This window comes from Geotrypetes seraphini, chromosome 15 (assembly GCF_902459505.1).
Source record: "Geotrypetes seraphini chromosome 15, aGeoSer1.1, whole genome shotgun sequence".
NCBI lineage: Eukaryota > Metazoa > Chordata > Amphibia > Gymnophiona > Dermophiidae > Geotrypetes > Geotrypetes seraphini.
In genome coordinates, this window is record NC_047098.1 from 12,766,290 (window position 1) to 12,783,914 (window position 17,625).

Below are 17,625 nucleotides of genomic sequence, written 5' to 3' on the forward strand. Positions count from 1 at the left end.
ATCTGGCCCTGAGTGTATACAGAAACTGTGCTAGGCTGTTGCTCAGATCTACAACTGCAAAATCGCCTGCCTCCCTAAATACTTAACCCCTTCATTTTCAGAGACAGTGTGTAAAACAAGAGGTTGGGAGACTAATTAGTTTTAAACTTACAAACTCCACCAGGGAGACCGGAATCCGGGAAGGGGTAAAATGTGGACCTCACGGATCTCACGGACCTCGCAGATCTAAACCCGCACGGCCTTAAACATCTGAGGTTCGTGTCCGTGCCACTTGTAGTTTCTGTCTCTGACAGACCTCGATGAGATTTTAGCGCTGACGGATCCATCTCAGCATAGGGAGGGAAAAGTATTAGGATCCGTCAGCGCTAAAATCTCATCGAGGTCTGTCAGAGACAGAAACTACGAGTGGCACGGACACGGACCTCAGATTTTTAAGGCCGTGCGGGTTTAGATCCGTGAGGTCCATCAGGTCCGCGTTTTACCCCTTGCCCCGGAATCCCCCTCATTTCGTAAGATCCGTAATAGAGAGAGAACCAACGAGTCTTCAATTTCTCAGCACCCTGTCAATATTTTCCCCGTAATAAGCCTTGGAAACCTCATTCACTTGCCTACTTTTTGAATGAATTCTACTATTTATCAATTATATAGTACTGAAGAGCTACATAGTGCTGTACATTTTGACATTTAATAGACGATCCCTGCTCAGTCTTCTTCATTACGGTTTCAAAATCTCCTTTAAAAAAAAAAAAAAATACAGGTGAAACAACAGACAAACGGTCTGATACAAGCCCAGTAACTCACCTTCATTTCAAGATTTATCACAAGTGGTCCTGATTTTGCCTTGTTGTAAGAACCTGTTGATAAATAAAATATATGTAAAGAGTGTTACCTAGAAATGGTCCAAGATTTGTGGGTTTTTTGCTAATGAGAGATATGTACTGTTGATCGTCTATTCTGTGCTTTTTCATCCCCCCAACCCCCCAAAAAAACTAAGCTCCTTTATTTAAGCAAAGGTCTCTTGTGTCACCGACGTATACAGATGGCTCACCCACGCCAAAATCGCCTTGAAAAAACAATAGAGATCCAGAAGGTAACGTTAATATGAAATCTGTGACTATAAGTTTGGGGTTTGGGACGCGTGTGCGATGACTGCGTAAGACAAGCTGACAATGGAGGTCCCGGGGGGATTCTGCGGCGCGTGCTGCAAACTCGCTGATCTATTACATACTGTGTCGACAAGCAAGTTGAATGCTCCCAGCCCGCGAACTGGAGCATGCATGGAGCAGCCCAAATGTAAGGCATACAGCAAATATTTACTATCTGTCGTGAACTCACCATAAAAAATTTTTTTTTTAAATACTAAATACTCACTAAAACATTCACCGAATCAATTCCTTGCAACATGAATCACCTTCATCATTCACTAGATACAAATGTGTGGGAAGTTCCATTCGGTATACACTGAACAGAGAAAAAGTGTAGAAATTTTGAATTTCAAAACGTACAGCTGAATCTCCTATTGTTTTATATTGTTTCAAGGAGCTACATATACAATACTGTCGTGGAAACACGCCAATTAATTCTTTTTCTGTTAACCCTTTCAGGACCATAAGGATCGTAGGCCAATTTTTGTGGTTTTGACGACATTTTTATGGTAAAAAGGGCTTGCAGATGCCAAAAAATTGATTTTTTTTGTGAAATATCATTATTTTTTTAAAAAAAATCACACTTCTGGCTTATGGACAGTGTGGCAAGTGAATCTTCTCGTCAATCTGGCAACGACGCTAATGAATGAATGTCGGAACCAGTTTGTTTACATAAAGGCAGTATCATATGGAATCCGTACATATCAAATTTAGAACTGTAGACTATCCCAATCAAAATTTATAGGATTTTAAAGTTATGGGACAAATATGTCCCTTGGTCCTGAAAGGGTTAAATCACATTTTTCGGTTGCATTTCAATTTATTGGCATCCTTCTCCGAACATGTCCCTTAAATCCTCATGATCTCAGTCTGGTTGTAACAGATGCTTAATTTTTTAAATGAGCACGTTATAGCTTGGGAAGCCAGTTTGGCTTCCTAGACAGGTATCCACAGCGCTCCACGTGATCCCAAAATAAAGCCAAATTGTTAGCAAACGCATTTTTAATTCTCTAATTTGTCACCGACAAAATAAAAGCTTTTGTGAATAGACCAATCTATCGTCTTAAACAGCTGATTGCCAATCACACATAGAAGCTTTGGAGATAATGGATATAGATCTACCCAAGCACAATGTTTGTGGGGGTGGGGGGATAGGGGGCGGACAAATAGACTTGGGTGGGGCGGAGATGGACACCCCCCCCCAAGTCCAAGAACAAAACACGTAGCATCTTTCACAGATGGGGGGTACAGACGCTAATAATGGTTAAAATAATGAAATCCTAACTGAAATTTAAATTAATCCGCTGTGGCACGGATTTGAAAAGTTGCTGAAACTCGGCATCCCAGAAAAGGCCCCGCAAAAGGGGGGAGGGGAGGGGGCTGGTGTGCAAAGGAAGCCCATCTGGACTGACTGCTGGCGTGTGCCTGCCGCGTGCAGAGCAAACCTAAGCCACCGTGCAATGCATGGCTGCAGGACAAGGGCACGCCTAAGACCCCAAATCTAAAATCTGTAGAATTCAGTTTAATACAATAAGCATGATGCATTTAAACCTGAGTTTTATGTTTTTCATGTTTGAATATGATGTCTTTTTTATATAGTTTTCAGTCCAATTCTTTATATGTGAGTTTGCAAACAATTGGTACGTATAATGTCTTCTCACTATTACATAAAATCCTTAAGATCTGAAGATGAAGCTCTGCTAGTAGTGCCTTCCTTAGAAGTTATATATTCTAGGAGAGATATGAGTTTTTCGGCCACAGCTCCACAAATCTGGAATTCATTGCCATTTAATATAAGAGAAGAAAAAGCACTGAGCAAGTTTAAAAGTCTCCTAAAGAGCTGGCTATTCAAGGACACTTTCCAATAGATATGTTATAACCTATAATAACTTCAGGAAGACGATCTAATAGAATTAAGCGGGTACCTGTTCCACAACCTTCTGTGTCTTGACCCTCCCCTGGTTTTATTTTTTTTTAGAATTGTATTTATGTCAATTGCTGTCAACCACTTCCCTCCTTACATGTATCAATGTATTAGTAGTGAATGTTATGTTTGTCGTTTTTTTTAAATTTTATTCAATTTTTGAACTTAGGTAAATCGCATTGGATTTGGACTATGCGAAGTAATCAAAGATATGAAATAAACTTGAAACTTGAAACATTGTGCCACAGACCTCTTCATGTTTTCAAAATCAGATATGCACTATGGTTGCTTTATCCTATTAATTTTTCATTCTTATGGCTTCTCTCAGGCACTTTATAGATTTTAGCGCTTAATCTTAAACTCAAATACATACCATGGCACTTTTTCTTTTCGGCCTTTTTTGGCACAATTTTTTTTTTCCTCTTATGTTTCTTGTCGATGTTTCAAGCCTCTCTATATAGCATGAACGCACCTCGCTCACTCGTTTTATCCTGCAGTCAAGTATGTTCCAGATTAGCTTCACAGTCACTTCTTATCTTTTCATCTTTCTCTTTCTTCATTATTACCTTTTCCTTTTAGGACCCCTGAGGAAGGCGTGTTCGCCGAAACACGGACCATGTAGGGTCCGGTTGGATTTATACCACTGTATTTTTTATCATTGTACTTTTTTCATTGAATTTTCATGTTTTTATATGTCAGTGTATAATAAATTATCTCCAGAACATCTGTATCCACAGTTTTTTGTTTTTGTTTTCAGCTACTGCCCTGCTCACCTGCAGTATATGATGTCAGTGATGGAAGGAATGAGCATTTTTTTGCTACTTCAGCTTGTCTACGGTGTTCTTTGCTCACAGGTTTAAAGACAATAGACTGTTTTTAGTCCAATTCTTTATATGTGAGGTTGCAAACCATTGGACCCCTGAGGAAGATGTGTTCGCCGAAACACGGACCGTGTAGTGTCCGGTTGGATTTTTACCACTGTATTTTTTATCAATGTACTTTTTTCATTGAATTTTCATGTTTTTATATGTCAGTGTATAAAAAATTATGTCCAGAACATCTGTATCCACAGTTCTTTGTTTTTGTTTTGGAATTCAGTTTAATAAAACTTTGAGGTCACCTTTGTTTTTTTTTAAACTGTACACTTATTTGAGAAAAGTAAGCTATCACCAGCAATGTGTTGGAGGGGGGGGGGGGTTGATCATCACCCATAGGACTAAAATAATGCAAACTATTTTCCTGTACGAAACTGGAAGATTGGTTCAACTGAAGAATTTCATACTAGGGGGTGCTGAAAAGTTATCTTATTCCGTTAAGGCATAAGATACGGAATTTCAATGTTGTTGTTTTTTAAATATTGTTTCAGATCATTGATTGAACTATATCCATGTCATTCTCTTCTTGATTAGGCTGAGAACTTTTCAGAACCCTCTCGAAATTTCGCATTTTCACATTAAACTTAGTTTTATTCCAGGCTTGGAATTTTGACAATCTTATCCCCCCCACTTTTAGGCAGACATTTGTGTGGGGTTTAGTGTGGGGAAAACCAACTCTGTTGTAATCAGCTGGAAAAAAAAGGCCAGTAACTGGTTGCTACAAGTTTTAGGTTGGTTTCGGAGTTTTGCCCGGACATGTTTGCTTCGACCAGAGCAGGTTATTTTCCTACTGCATTTTTATGCTTCTTTTGCCAGTTTGGTTATTAATAATATTTTTAAATGCTCAATTTGTTCAGCTTTTACCAGATTTCCATGTTCCTAGTTGATGAGGGGAATTGGCCAGGATCGTGCTAAATAAAATACAGTATATCTTTTCGTTTGAATTGGGTTTTTCAGTTTTCTACGCATTTCCTTTGCTTTGTGCCATAAATCTTTGGTCACTGTAGATTTTCTGCGTGATAAATAATTGCCATTTTACCTTTTAGGATTGTGAAACTAGTCCTTAGTGAACATAATACGTGTATCCCCAAAAAAAGTCCTGCAGAAGTTTCTTTGCTGCAAATATAGCATGGCCATATAATATATATAATAAGGATTCTTGATTTGCCATATAGAGAAATGATTGGAAAAAAGCGATGGCTGGAATGATCAACGGACTATTTCCATAGCTAGGGCTGAATTTCACCTCCTAATGGGATAACAGCCCTGAGCAGATGGTTATTATAAGCAGGGCATAAGAGAAAGCATTACAGAAGATCCCGTCCCAGAGGAGTCGAGGCGTCCCAAACATTATTGCGCCACGAGCGCAGGAGGAGGAGCCGAGCTTAGGAGAGGCCATAAAAGGCCAGGACCGCGCGAGCCCCGACCTAGTCCGTCTCTGGCACTTGAGCAGCAAAGAGAAGTCCGGATCTGACTTGCCCCCAAACGTCTCCGAACCATGTCTCCCCGTCTTAAAGTCTCCGAAGCGCTGGTCCAGGGCTGCCCTGCCAAGAGTGGCGCCCCCAAGCGGCACGGGCAAGCCAGCGAGCAGAGAAAGGTGAGCGCAGTCCTGGAGCTACCTACCTACCCCCCCCCCTTCCTCGCCATTGCCCCGGATACGTGCTATTCGTGTGGAATAGTAACCCAGAGCTCCCTATTCTCTCTTGCAGACCCTCAAGCCCCTGATGGAGAAGCGCAGGCGAGCTCGAATCAACGACAGCCTGACTCAGCTGAAAACCCTGATCTTGCCTCTCATTGGGAAAGATGTAAGTTTCGGGGCTGCTTTTCAAAGGTCAAAATCATAAAGCTGGCAGATAATCGGTCTTTAAAAACCAGGAATCTCAAAGTCCCTCCTCCAGGGCGGCAATCCAGTCGGGTTTTCAGGATTTCCCCCATGAATCTGCATTTGAAAGCAGTGCATGCAAATAGATCTCATGCATATTCATGGAGGAAATCCTGAAAAACCCGACTGGATTGCGGCCCTCGGGGAGGGACTTTGCGACCCCTGGCCAAAGCTGGAAGGATCAAACATTAACCCTTTGCTGGCACGCTTATTTTTTTTCAGACCTCTCGATACTCTAAACTGGAAAAGGCTGATATACTAGAAATGACGGTGCGATTCCTCCAGGAGCTTCCTCCCATCCACCTGAAAAGTAGGTACCAGAATTCACATTTCTTTCCATCTACAGCAGGGGTGTCAAAGTCCCTCCTCGAGGGCCGTAATCCAGGCTTTCCTCCATGAATACGCATAAGATCTATTTGCATGCACTGCTTTCAATGCATATTCATGGGGGGGGAAATCCTGAAAACCCGACTGGATTGCGGCCCTCGAGGAGGGACTTTGACACCCCTGATCTACAGGAAAAGGCAGCAGTCATTTAAGTAGGGTCTTGGCATTATTAATGCTACAGTGCAGCAAATGTAGAAAACTGGTCAACATTAGCTAATCAACATTTAATTTCCACTAAGGGGTCCTTTTGCGAAAGTGCGCTAACCGATGTAGCGTGTGATAAATTGATTAGCACGCCTTAGTAAAAGGACTCCTAAGTTATGCTGTGTTTACTTCTATAATGGATTGTTTGAGTTGTGTATGTATAACAATTTTTATTGAATCAAATAATCAGTACAATAGGATAATACAAAAATACATTCAATACAATAAGAATTACAATAATATTTCATACAAATTTAAATCATTCTTTCAAATTTAATTTCCATATGAATTAATTCAATCTTATCTACACCCCCCTTAATTCCATCCCCTACCCACTATCTTCCCCTAAATGAAATCCCTCATCCAGGATGAAAGTTGTCAAAAATAAAGAATTAAAACAAATAACTGGAATGTAATTATTAAACCTAATTTTCATAATAAATCATTGATAACCAAACTTCGTATTTTTGGTGAAAGATTCTGAATATAAGGATCCCAAACCTCCATAAAAAGACGAGTTTTTTTAGGCGAACCTCGAACCTCCCAACTCTCAAATAATTTTGAGTTGTGTAAATAAATTGATACTTTGAGTATTTTTTTTTTTAATCCTAATTAGTCAGTACTATAATAAATATGAGCTCCTATGGCTTTTTTTTTTTTTTTTTAATGATTCCGAATCTTTTCCTTCATAGATTCTTCAGACAGTTACAGAGAAGGATACAGTGCCTGCATGAGCCAGCTTAGTAGCCTTATATCCAGAAATCACCTGCTGGACAGCGACACTTGTGGTCGTCTTCTGGACCATTTGCAGCGTTGCTCTGAGCGCCCCAGATGCCAGGACTGCAGCAGCCCAAGGTCTAAAGAGCCTAGGAGCAGCTCAAGGATCGTGCTACACCCCAGCCCTAGCACAAGGGCAGAGGCCCCCTCCTCATCGGTCAACTTCCAGCACCTCCATCGAACTTTACCCAGCCATCAGACCTCCAACAGTTTCATCTGGAGGCCATGGTAGACCCCCAAGAAGGCTCTTTTTGTGAGGACTGTATACAGCATTAGAAGATCACAGTTTTGAACAATGTAGGTATTTAATTTGTAACTAAACATCAAGGGCTCCTTTTACAAAACTGCACTAGCGGTTTGACGCGCGCTAAACCGCCGGCCGCGCTAGCAGGTGGTAGTTTTTCGGCCAGCGCAGGGGTTAACGTGTGATGAAAAGTTGCGCGGCTTTGTAAAAGGAGCCCCAAAGGTAGTCTTGAGTTCAGTGCTAGGTGTCGGGGATTTTTTTTTTTAAACAAGACACCTTTCTTCACCCCCCCCCCGCCACTTTTTTTTTTTTTTTTTAACAAAACTGATAGCGTGTTTTAGTGTAGGCCAGCAAGCTCATAAGAGTTCCTATGAGCGTTAGGAGCAGCACGGAGCATTCAGCGTGCCGGCCTGTGCTAAAAACCGCTATCGCAGTTTTGTAAAAAAAAAAAAAAAAAATGGGGGGAGGGGGGGTTTGTACAAAATCTGAATCGGGTAAACAATATACATTTTTTGCTGAAATAGATCTTCACTGTTCTATATTTAGTCCTAAAATGGGGTTAAATAGATGGGGTTAAATGACAGAGAAAAGCAGAGCCCCGGTAAACCCAAAGGGTTCATTTAGTATGCTAATATAGAAGCACGTTAAAAAACAAAAAAAATAAAGACTGGGGGTTGTGCAAAAAAAAAAGCAGCTGTGTACAGAAAATAATTTTTATATGTTGGCTATCATCTGGCACTTTTTTTTATTGTATTCATTATATTTTGTTACAATACATTTTTAAATAAAAGAGAAAACCATTTGATGTTTGTGAGATTTTATTTTACTGGAAATAAAATTTTAGGTGAGTTTGTTAGATATATAGACTGACAAAAGGGCTCTTTTTACACAGCCGCAGTAGCAACTTCCCTGCAGCAGAAGTAGAGAATGACACTGGGACAAATTTGTCCCTGTCCTATCACCGTGAGCGCTTTTGACTCCTAACTCCTCTCACCTTGGGTTCTGCATCCCCCAATGTCATTTATTTATTCATTTTTATGGCCCGTTCTCCCCAGGAGTCCAGAACCGGTTACAAGGATGCGTACATACACAAAGTTTTCAGAAACAGATACGTACATCAGAGTCAATAAGATGCTATGGGATCAAAACACAAAGCTATAGAACCAATAATCTAATTCTTATAGAGAATGTGACTCAGAACACGTGCTTTGCAGAATCTAAGACAATAAATCATAGAGTCACGAATGGGTATTAACATATCTGCAGCGAACGGTAGAAGAACAGGTTAGCAGGTGTTCTGAGTTAAGGTATGTTGGAGCAAGGTCTGTCAAAGTTTGAGACCAGAATTGGTTTGGTCCATGAAAATAAGTGTCTTTACTGCTTTCCGGAAGATTGGTAGGTTATCAATTGCCCTAATGGCAGGAGGGAGTTGATTTCCATAATTTAGGTATGCTATAGGAATATGATCGCTTTCCCGGTGGAGGCTGTTGCTGGAGGGCTGGAAAGTCTGAGTTGCCGTTGCGAACGGAGGGACCGCCGAGAGTGGTCTGTCTGTCCAAGTCAGATTGTAAGCTCTTCCAAGCAGGGACTGTCTATAAATATCAAAATGTACAGCGCTGCACACGCCTTTCAGCGCTATTTAAGTGATTAGTAGTTCTGTCTCTGCTAGCTTTGTCCTCATCGGTACAAGCCTCGAACACTTTAAACTCATAAGTTTGACGACAGAGCTTGCAGGGAAGGGACAGGGACAGAATTCACAGGGATGGAGATTTGTCCCCATGTCACTCTCGACACAGAAGCCCATTCAATCCCTGTGGGCTTAGGTGCATATGCTGTAGAAATATTGCCACCACGGCTTTGTAAAAGGGCCCAAAAATGAAGATATTTTGTTGTTTTGGGGCGTTATTCATTCTTTTTCCTTTTATGACACGATTAAACTGAGGTAAGAGCTAGCAGGCGCTTGCCACACATTAAAAAGGCTTAACTTGGGACTTGCACTGGCATCCCACAGTAAAATGGCCAATTTGGACTTGCACACCATGTGCTAAAAAATATTTTTAATTTTCTCGTTAGGGGTGGAGAGTGGGTGTGACAGCGCTAATTGGGTAACGTGTGCGGCATTGCCATGTGCTAATTGACTAGCATGGGGTTAGCATGAGGGCTCTTATCGCCAATAAAACTGTATGTGCTCCTACTGCCACCTAGTTATCTAATGTCCATGTGCTAATGGAGTTAGTACATGGCCATTAATTCAGAAAATGGGAAAATCAGCCATTTTCTGGATGCAGCAAAAGTGACCTTAGGGAAAGACCTGCGTAAGGGGTGCGCTAAGGCCACTGTTGCTGTGGCTTTAGTAAATGGGATCCAAAGTGCATCCTAAACTGACTTCTGAATTGAATCCGTTTTGGACTGAAAATTAGGAAAAATAGCTGTGTGGACCCCCAAGCTTTTGACACATAAGAACATAAGCAGTGCCTCCGCTGGGTCAAACCATAGGTCCATCCTGCCCAGCAGTCCGCTCCCGCGGCGGCCCAAACAGGTCACGACCTGTCCAAATCACCAGAAGGGGCCCCCATGCCACCTTGGTTTCCTATTGCGTCCTATCTTCCCATCAAAGTCCTAGCCCTCCGGTCTTGCACATGCACGACCTGGTCGGGTTTCTATACTTATTTTCTGGTTAGCTTTCTCAGTATCCCACGATCCCTTTATCCCTCAGGAATCCGTCCAGTCTCTGTTTGAATCCTTGTACCGTACTCTGCCCAATCACGTCCTCTGGTAGCGCATTCCAAGTGTCCACGACCCTTTGGGTGATCTAGGTTTCTCTACATGTAACCAATAGGGGTGTGCTTTCATTTCCGACATGGATTGAGACTGAGTGTGGACGGGGCTTATTTGACATGGTTTTTGGGTCCTAACACAACTTGCAGTGTATCACCATGATACTCATATTTTCACTCAAGCCGGGTTAGGGCCATTTAAGTCATGTTAAGGGCCAAATAATGCAACTTTAAGGCCCCAATACAGCTTGATGAATTGTCTCGAAAGGCGGATTATTTTAGCACAGGTTTCATTTTATGCAATGAGATCCTGTGTAAAATGGCAAAACTTGTGTTAAAAATAACTTGCCTTAATGGTAGCCCATGTTGATAACATCGCCCCCTTACTGTGATGATTCAAATGACATATTATACAACCAATCGGATATCACTTGATGATGGCTTGCTTCCTGCAAGACTGCTGATGGGATTCCTAGGAATTCTATGAGTGTCGGAGCATTTAGCATTCCAGGTAATGGAAGAACCCTCTACCACGACGTAGTAAGAGGGGGGCGGGGCAAAGAGGTCCTGTTCAAGAGAGCTTACAATCAGTACATCAGGTGCTGGGAAATAGCTGACTTGGCTAAAGTCACCATAAGCAGAAGTATGACTCATGTCTTGTGTTTCTTAATCTCTTTTGCTACCTACATACTGTTCACTCTGAGTTCATTGAGAGTTTTCTCCTTGTCTCCTTGCAAATTATTTGATATTTTCCGAAAACAATTTTACGTTTTTCTTTATTTTATCACTCCGTAAGGAAGCAGCATAAAAGTCATTCATATAAACAACTGAACATTCAAACAAATACCTAGGCTGGGATCAGTGACAAAAGGGATACAGTAACATATCTAATAACATATTTAGTAAATATAAGAAAAAAAGGGTAGGCATGCAATATGATCACACAGGAGATCAAAAGCAAGCAAAGAGAACAATGAAGAAATAGGAACCCCCCATCATATAAAATATATCCTCCTCTCCTTACACTCTCACACCCTCTTTTTAAAAAATTGTATTATTTTCCAATATGAACAATGCAATACAAACATATAGAAACATAGAAAGATGATGGCAGAAAAGGGCTATAGCCCACCAAGTCTGCCCACTCTACTGAACCACCCCATCAAGTCTGAGTGCCTTACTAGACCTCTGTCGGGATCCCACGTAGATGTCCCATTTATTCTTAAAGTCAAGCACGCTGGTGGCCTTGGCAACCTGCTCCAGAAGCTTGCTCCAGTGACCCACCACTCTTTCCGTGAAGAAATACTTCCTGGTGTCACCCTTAAATTTCCCTCCTCTGAGTTTGAGCGGATGCCCTCTTGTGGCCGAGGGTCCCTTGAGAAGGAAGATGTCATCTTTCACCTCGACACGAGCTGTGATGTATTTAAACGTCTCAATCATGTCCCCCCCTCTCCCTGCGTTCCTCCAGAGTGTAGAGCTGCAGTTTGTTCAGTCTCTCTTCGTACGAGAGACCCTTGAGCCCCGAGATATTCCTAGTGGCCATCCGCTGAACTGACTCGACTCTAAGCACATCTTTGCGGTAATGTGGCCTCCAGAACTGCACACAGTACTCCAGATGAGGTCTCACCATGGTTCTGTACAGTGGCATTATGACCTCAGGTTTCCTGCTGATGAAACTTCTATTGATACATCCCATCATTTGTCTTGCCTTGGATGATGCTTTCTCTACCTGTTTTGCAGCCTTCATGTCTGCACTGATGATCACTCCCAAGTCTCGTTCTACTGTCGTCCTAGCTAATGTTTCTCCATTTAAGGTGTAAGTTTTGCATGGATTTCTGCTACCGAGGTGCATGACCTTACATTTCTTAGCGTTGAAGCCCAGCTGCCATGTCGAGGACCAGCTCTCCAACGTAAGCAGGTCCTGCGTCATACAATCCTGCAAATTACTTTCCCTTACTGTATTGTATATTTTGGCGTCATCGGCGAATAATGTTACTTTACCCTGAAGCCCTCATGTCAAGTCCCTTATGAATATGTTAAAAAGGAGTGGACCCAGGACTGAGCCCTGTGGCACTCCGCTGGTCACCTCCGATGTTTCAGAGAAGGTGCCGTTGACCACCACCCTCTGAAGTCTACCACTCAGCCAATCATTGACCCATGTAGTTAGTGTCTCACCTAACCCCATTGATTTCATCTTGCTTAAAAGCCTGCGGTGTGGGACACTGTCAAAAGCTTTACTAAAATCCAAGTACACCATGTCCAGAGACTCTCCCGAGTCCAACTTCCTTGTTACCCAATCAAAGAAGCTGATGAGATTGGATTGGCATGACCTACCCTTAGTGAATCCATGTTGATTGGGATCCCTCAGATTCCCCTCCTCCAAGATCATGTCTAACTTACGTTTAAGTAGTATTTCCATGTGTTTACACACTATCGATGTGAGACTTACTGGTCTGTAATTCGCAGCCTCTGCTCTACAACCCTTTTTGTGCAGAGGAACGACGTTAGCTGTTTTCCAGTCCAGGGGGACTCTCCCCATAAGTAGGGAGAGATTGAAGAGCATGGCTAATGGCTCCGCCAGGACACCGCACAGCTCTCTGAGCACTCTTGGGTGCAATTTGTCTGGTCCCATGGCTTTGCTCACCTTGAGTCTTGCCAGTTCGCTGTAAATGTCAGCTGGTGTGAACTCAAAATTCTGAAATCATTAAGAAGCACCTTTGAACTATAAAAATTAAAAGTCATAATTTCCCCCCAACCCTTTAAAAATCAGAAATGTAAACATATATCAATTATAATGTTATGAATTACCCCTCCCCCCCAGATGTGTATGGGAACCAAACCTAATTTAAAATCATAAATATATAACAAAATATCTTAAATATATGCAACAAAAGCTGCTAAAAGGCCCCACACTAATTTAAATATCTTATTATTCCCCAATAATTCTGCATTCAATTTTTTAAATTTATAACTAGAACACAAGTTTGCCCATCAAAAAGGAAAATACACTCACACACCCTCAATACCTCCTTTCCGGTGCCAAACTTAACTGGCAAAGCCATTAAAAATGATTTAAAAATCATTATAAAAAACGTAGGCACCTACAAAAATCTACGGAAGCGCCTTAGAATGCCTAAGGTAGAAGTAGGCATGATTAACACTAGAAACGGCCTTAGGTATTTTGAAGGACCTCCGTAGACGTGATTCACGTCAAACATAGGTGCCCGCGATTCTACATATGGCGCCATTGCGTGATCGGCGGTCGTTTTTTAGATGGCTGATGATATTGACGCCATTTGTAGAATCCAGCCCCAGGTTCCTTTGCTTTATAAATTTTATTTTTAATTAAATTTTTCTTTTTACAAACTTTTCAATTGCTTACAATCCAAAAAGAGAGACAGTGCGTTTTTTTGTTGTTGTTACATGTTTGATCTAGCAAGTTTATAAAGTCCTTTTTTGTTGTTCCTTTGTTTTGTAAATGAAGAAGATGGACCTTGATCGAACACTAGATGCTGTGCTGGAGAGGTTAGCCTATTTGGAGGTTTCAGGGCTAGCATGCAGGAGCAAAGACAGTGGAGCTTGCCTGGGCATGAAACGTGGAGAATAGGTTCGGCCGCCCACACTGCCTACCTCTGAGTAAGCAGTTTCATTCAGCAGTTCCCAGGTGAGGTCCTGGGCGAATTAGGAAGATGTAATATGATTTAATAGCTTCAGAAGCGTGAGAAACAGCAGGTCGAAGATGCCTGGGGTAGAGCCACACGTGTCCTGTGCTTGCACGTCTAGGTCCTGCTTCCGTTTTGTATTATGAGGCAATAGACTGCAGCCCAAATATCCCCTGTGCAAGGAATTGCTTTAATTATTTTTTTGTTTTGTTTTCAGCCTTCATTTCCTAAGGAGGCAGCTTATAGCTCAGTGGTCTCAAACTCGCGGCTTGGGGGGCCAAATGCGGCCCGCCAGATATTATTTTGAGGCCCTCGGTATGTTTATTATAATCATAAAAGTAAAATAAAACAATTTCTTGATCATATGTCTCTTTAGCTATAAATGACAATATTATTATTAAGACTTAGCCAAAAAGAAAGATTTATAAACTATAAAGAGTTTTTCCTCATGCAAAATTGTCATTTCTTTAATAAGACATTAACTTTTTTTTTTCTGAGGCCCTTCAAGTACCTACAAATCCAAAATGTGGCCCTGCAAAGGGTTTGAGTTTGAGACCACTGTTATAGCTCTATTACAATGGAGGTATAGCAAGTGCCTGTCCAATCTAAGCTGGTATTTCTGAGACACCCAGAGCTACTGTGGTTTTCCAAGGTCAGGGTAAAGGGATTTGATGTACTGACTTTCTGTGGTATAATCAAAGTGATTTAAACATATTATTATATGCAGGTACTTTTTCTGTCCCTAGTGGGTTCAAATCTTTTCTTCTTTTTTTTTCTGTATTTGGGGCAATAGAGGGTTTTCCTAAGGTCACAAGGAGCTGCAGTGTGAATTGAATTCAGCTCCTTGGCCCACTGCACTAACCTTTAGGCTGTTCCTTCTAATGGATGTGAACACTGATTTTCAAATAAGTTTTAGTTTACAAATACATTTTATAAGGGGGTGCTTAGTTTAAGAGGAACAGTATGAGACTTAGGGGCCCACAATCAAAAAACATAGACATGCAAAGAGCAGCCTAAATCAGCACGTGGACATCCTAATCACCGTCTTTCTGTACATCTAACGAGGTGTTCCAGCCTCTGTATGTTCAGAGCATGAGATGGGCATGATGGAGGCTTTGGGCAGTCTCAATGGTGGGTTAGACGTGGATGTTTTGCAGCTATAAACATTTTGCAAGACATCCTGGACAGTTGACCCCTTTCAATTAACTACTTTCTTGCCTACATCCCGGTTGGATAAAGGAAAATCTTAATGCTCGTTAGAAAGATATACATTCTGCTCTCAGTTTCAAACAGTGATTCTTTAAGTATATTACTTTTTTTTTTCTCGTTAATTGTGTAAATTTTGGATCCAATTTGAGGACTTGAGTAAAGTTAAGCCAATGTAATTTTATTTTCTATTATGATCTAATTGGTTAATAATCAATTTTATTGGAATGTGGTAGATTGTTCTAGCGACTTGATGAATTACAGATCTAAAAAAAAAGTCGGTTTTGTGCTAGTGCTGGTAAGTAGAGAATGACACGGTGACAAAATTCATCACCGTCCCCGTCCCCGCAGATAACTGCGGGAAATAATCCCTTGTCATTTTCTAGTGTCTATTTCAACCTCAGTCCTTCTACACCAGCATTCTTCAAAGCAAAGCTTGTGGGTCAGTGGTTGTGGCCATTCATACTCTGATTCTTATGGGAGCCAAGGATAATGAAGCCATTGTGACATCACTGATGTGATTGGCTCTTAGGCACTGGTGGAATGAGGCATTATGACTTCACAATCTCTGCTCTGGAATGTTGCTGCTCAATCTCAGCATTCCTCAAAGCAAAGCTTGCGGGTCAGTGGTTGTGGCCATTCATACTCTGATTCTTCCCTCTTGCCTTAAAGAATGACGAAGATGGTTTCCCGCGTTTATCCGCGGGGACGGGAACGGTGATGAATTTTATCTCCATGTCATTCTCTACTGGTAAGGTCCTCCGACATCATCCCCACTTAGGCCCTAATTTATTAAGATACCTAGGTGCCTATATGTCTATGAAATATTATCAACTTCATAATTATAGGGAAATAACTCAGTGATTTCTATGATACATATATATCTACCAAATGATCACAGGTCATACCATTCGACTACAAAAGAAAATAAATTTTATAATGTGAAGTGCTCTGACCCACAACCATTGTATCAAGTGTTAAATAAACACAGCAAGGGTTGCTGATGGGATCGTCACGGCACCGTTCACTGTCCCAGTCGCCTGCTATTAAAGATGATACATGTATCGAGCTTATCATATACACAATAAAACGTATCTCAATGTCCTTGGCGGCAGCAAAGTTTCATCGGCACACCCGTGTAAATGTTAAATGTGCTTGTGACTCCTGAAGCTGCTCGAATCAAGCTGGCTCCTCGACTCGAGTTTCGCCTACTGATGCTTCATCAGGAGAGGTCGCTTTTCACAGCCACTACTAAAGGAAGAGCTGACAAATCGTGGTCAGACCTTTCTTCACTGAACAGTTACATGACTGGCTTGTTTGCAGCCTGCCCCACCCCACCGAGGCCTTCCTTCTGCCATGTCATTGATGATATCACTGATGACACAGCAGAGGGAAGCCCTGGTGGAGCAGGCTGCCATCAATTCTGTTCAGAACCTGTGTCTGCTAGCCTTCCACTGCCACGGCTGCTACTTTAGGAGGCCCTGGAGGTATGTCAGACCTCACTGAATGGGTGGGGGAGGGCTGTTCACTGGGTGGCGGGGGTTGGCCAGGAAATATTGTATAAGGGGACGGGAAAGACAGGAAGCTACCACACAGGGGGCTAGGAGAATCGATTTGAATCGAGCTGATTCAATAGGCTGAATCGAATCAAATCAAATATGTTTTCCCTGAATCGGGCAACACTAGTGCCTAGCGATGCCTACCTAAAAAGTAGGCATGGTCAGGGAATAGGCATAGTAAACTTAGGCATTTCTAGGCATGCAGAATAGATGCTGGTAAATTAGGCCTGGTAAAACCTGTCCTAATATAGGAGACGCATTCAGTGTCCCACTTCAAAGTCTGATCGGTTGTGCTACACCCTGAGGCAGCAGACATGTGAAACGCTGGCCACCGTCGGTGTACCGATCAGTTGAAGATAAGCTGAATAGTTTTTCTTCTATCTTTTTGAGTTTTTCACAGCATAGAGCTTTTCCAACTTTGATGAAGGTTTCTTGCCGATAAGGTGACCGCTCAACCATCTTTAATAAACCACTTTTGTGGAGGTGGGAGGGCCCTTTTCTGAGGCTTTTTCCTTCTATTTAACTTCTTGTGGAGCCTGTGTTGTCCTGGCATTACACAATCTGGCATCATGCATTAACTTTTGTGAAAGTGTTATTATTTATTATCATTGATTTTTCACTGCATGAGTCATTTTGGCTAATGTATCAGCACCAACATCAATGGCGCCTAGCCGTGTCTAAGTCGACTTAGGCATGAGTCTACAAGCAGCACCTAGCAGTTGATTGACATCTGCATGGAGCGGCACCTACAATGTAGGCGCATTTAGGCACCGTTTATAGAATCTGGCCCTATAGATCTTTTCCAATACCTATTTTTGAGGTTCCTTTATTGAATTTCACCCTTACTTCATAGCCAGGGCAGGATTAATTCGTCAAGGGCTCCTAGGCACACAAGTACACTGGGCCCCCTGCCCCGCCCCACTCCAACATGGGCCCAGGCGGAAACAGGAAGTTGCGTCAGAGGGAAGCTTTGGGCAAGCAGC

General features: G+C 42.0%; 1 protein-coding gene across 1 annotated transcript; it reads left to right on the plus strand.

Moving 5' to 3' along the window:
• Nucleotides 1-5,280: 5,280 nt before the first annotated feature.
• Nucleotides 5,281-8,200, plus strand: HES2 (hes family bHLH transcription factor 2). The gene is made up of 4 exons (XM_033922841.1): nt 5,281-5,541; nt 5,654-5,749; nt 6,049-6,136; nt 7,110-8,200. Exons 1-4 carry the CDS (start codon nt 5,443-5,445, stop codon nt 7,424-7,426), a joined length of 600 nt encoding a protein of 199 aa, XP_033778732.1. The 5' UTR covers nt 5,281-5,442; the 3' UTR covers nt 7,427-8,200.
• The last annotated feature ends 9,425 nt before the right edge of the window (nt 8,201-17,625 follow it).

Coding starts and splice junctions, on each gene's coding strand:
- HES2 (XM_033922841.1), top strand. CDS start 5,443: ATGTCTCCCCGTCTTAAAGTCTCCGAAGCGCTGGTCCAGGGCTGCCCT. Junction 5,750..6,048: donor TGCCTCTCATTGGGAAAGAT/GTAAGTTTCGGG, acceptor ATTTTTTTTCAG/ACCTCTCGATACTCTAAACT. Junction 6,137..7,109: donor TCCTCCCATCCACCTGAAAA/GTAGGTACCAGA, acceptor TTTCCTTCATAG/ATTCTTCAGACAGTTACAGA.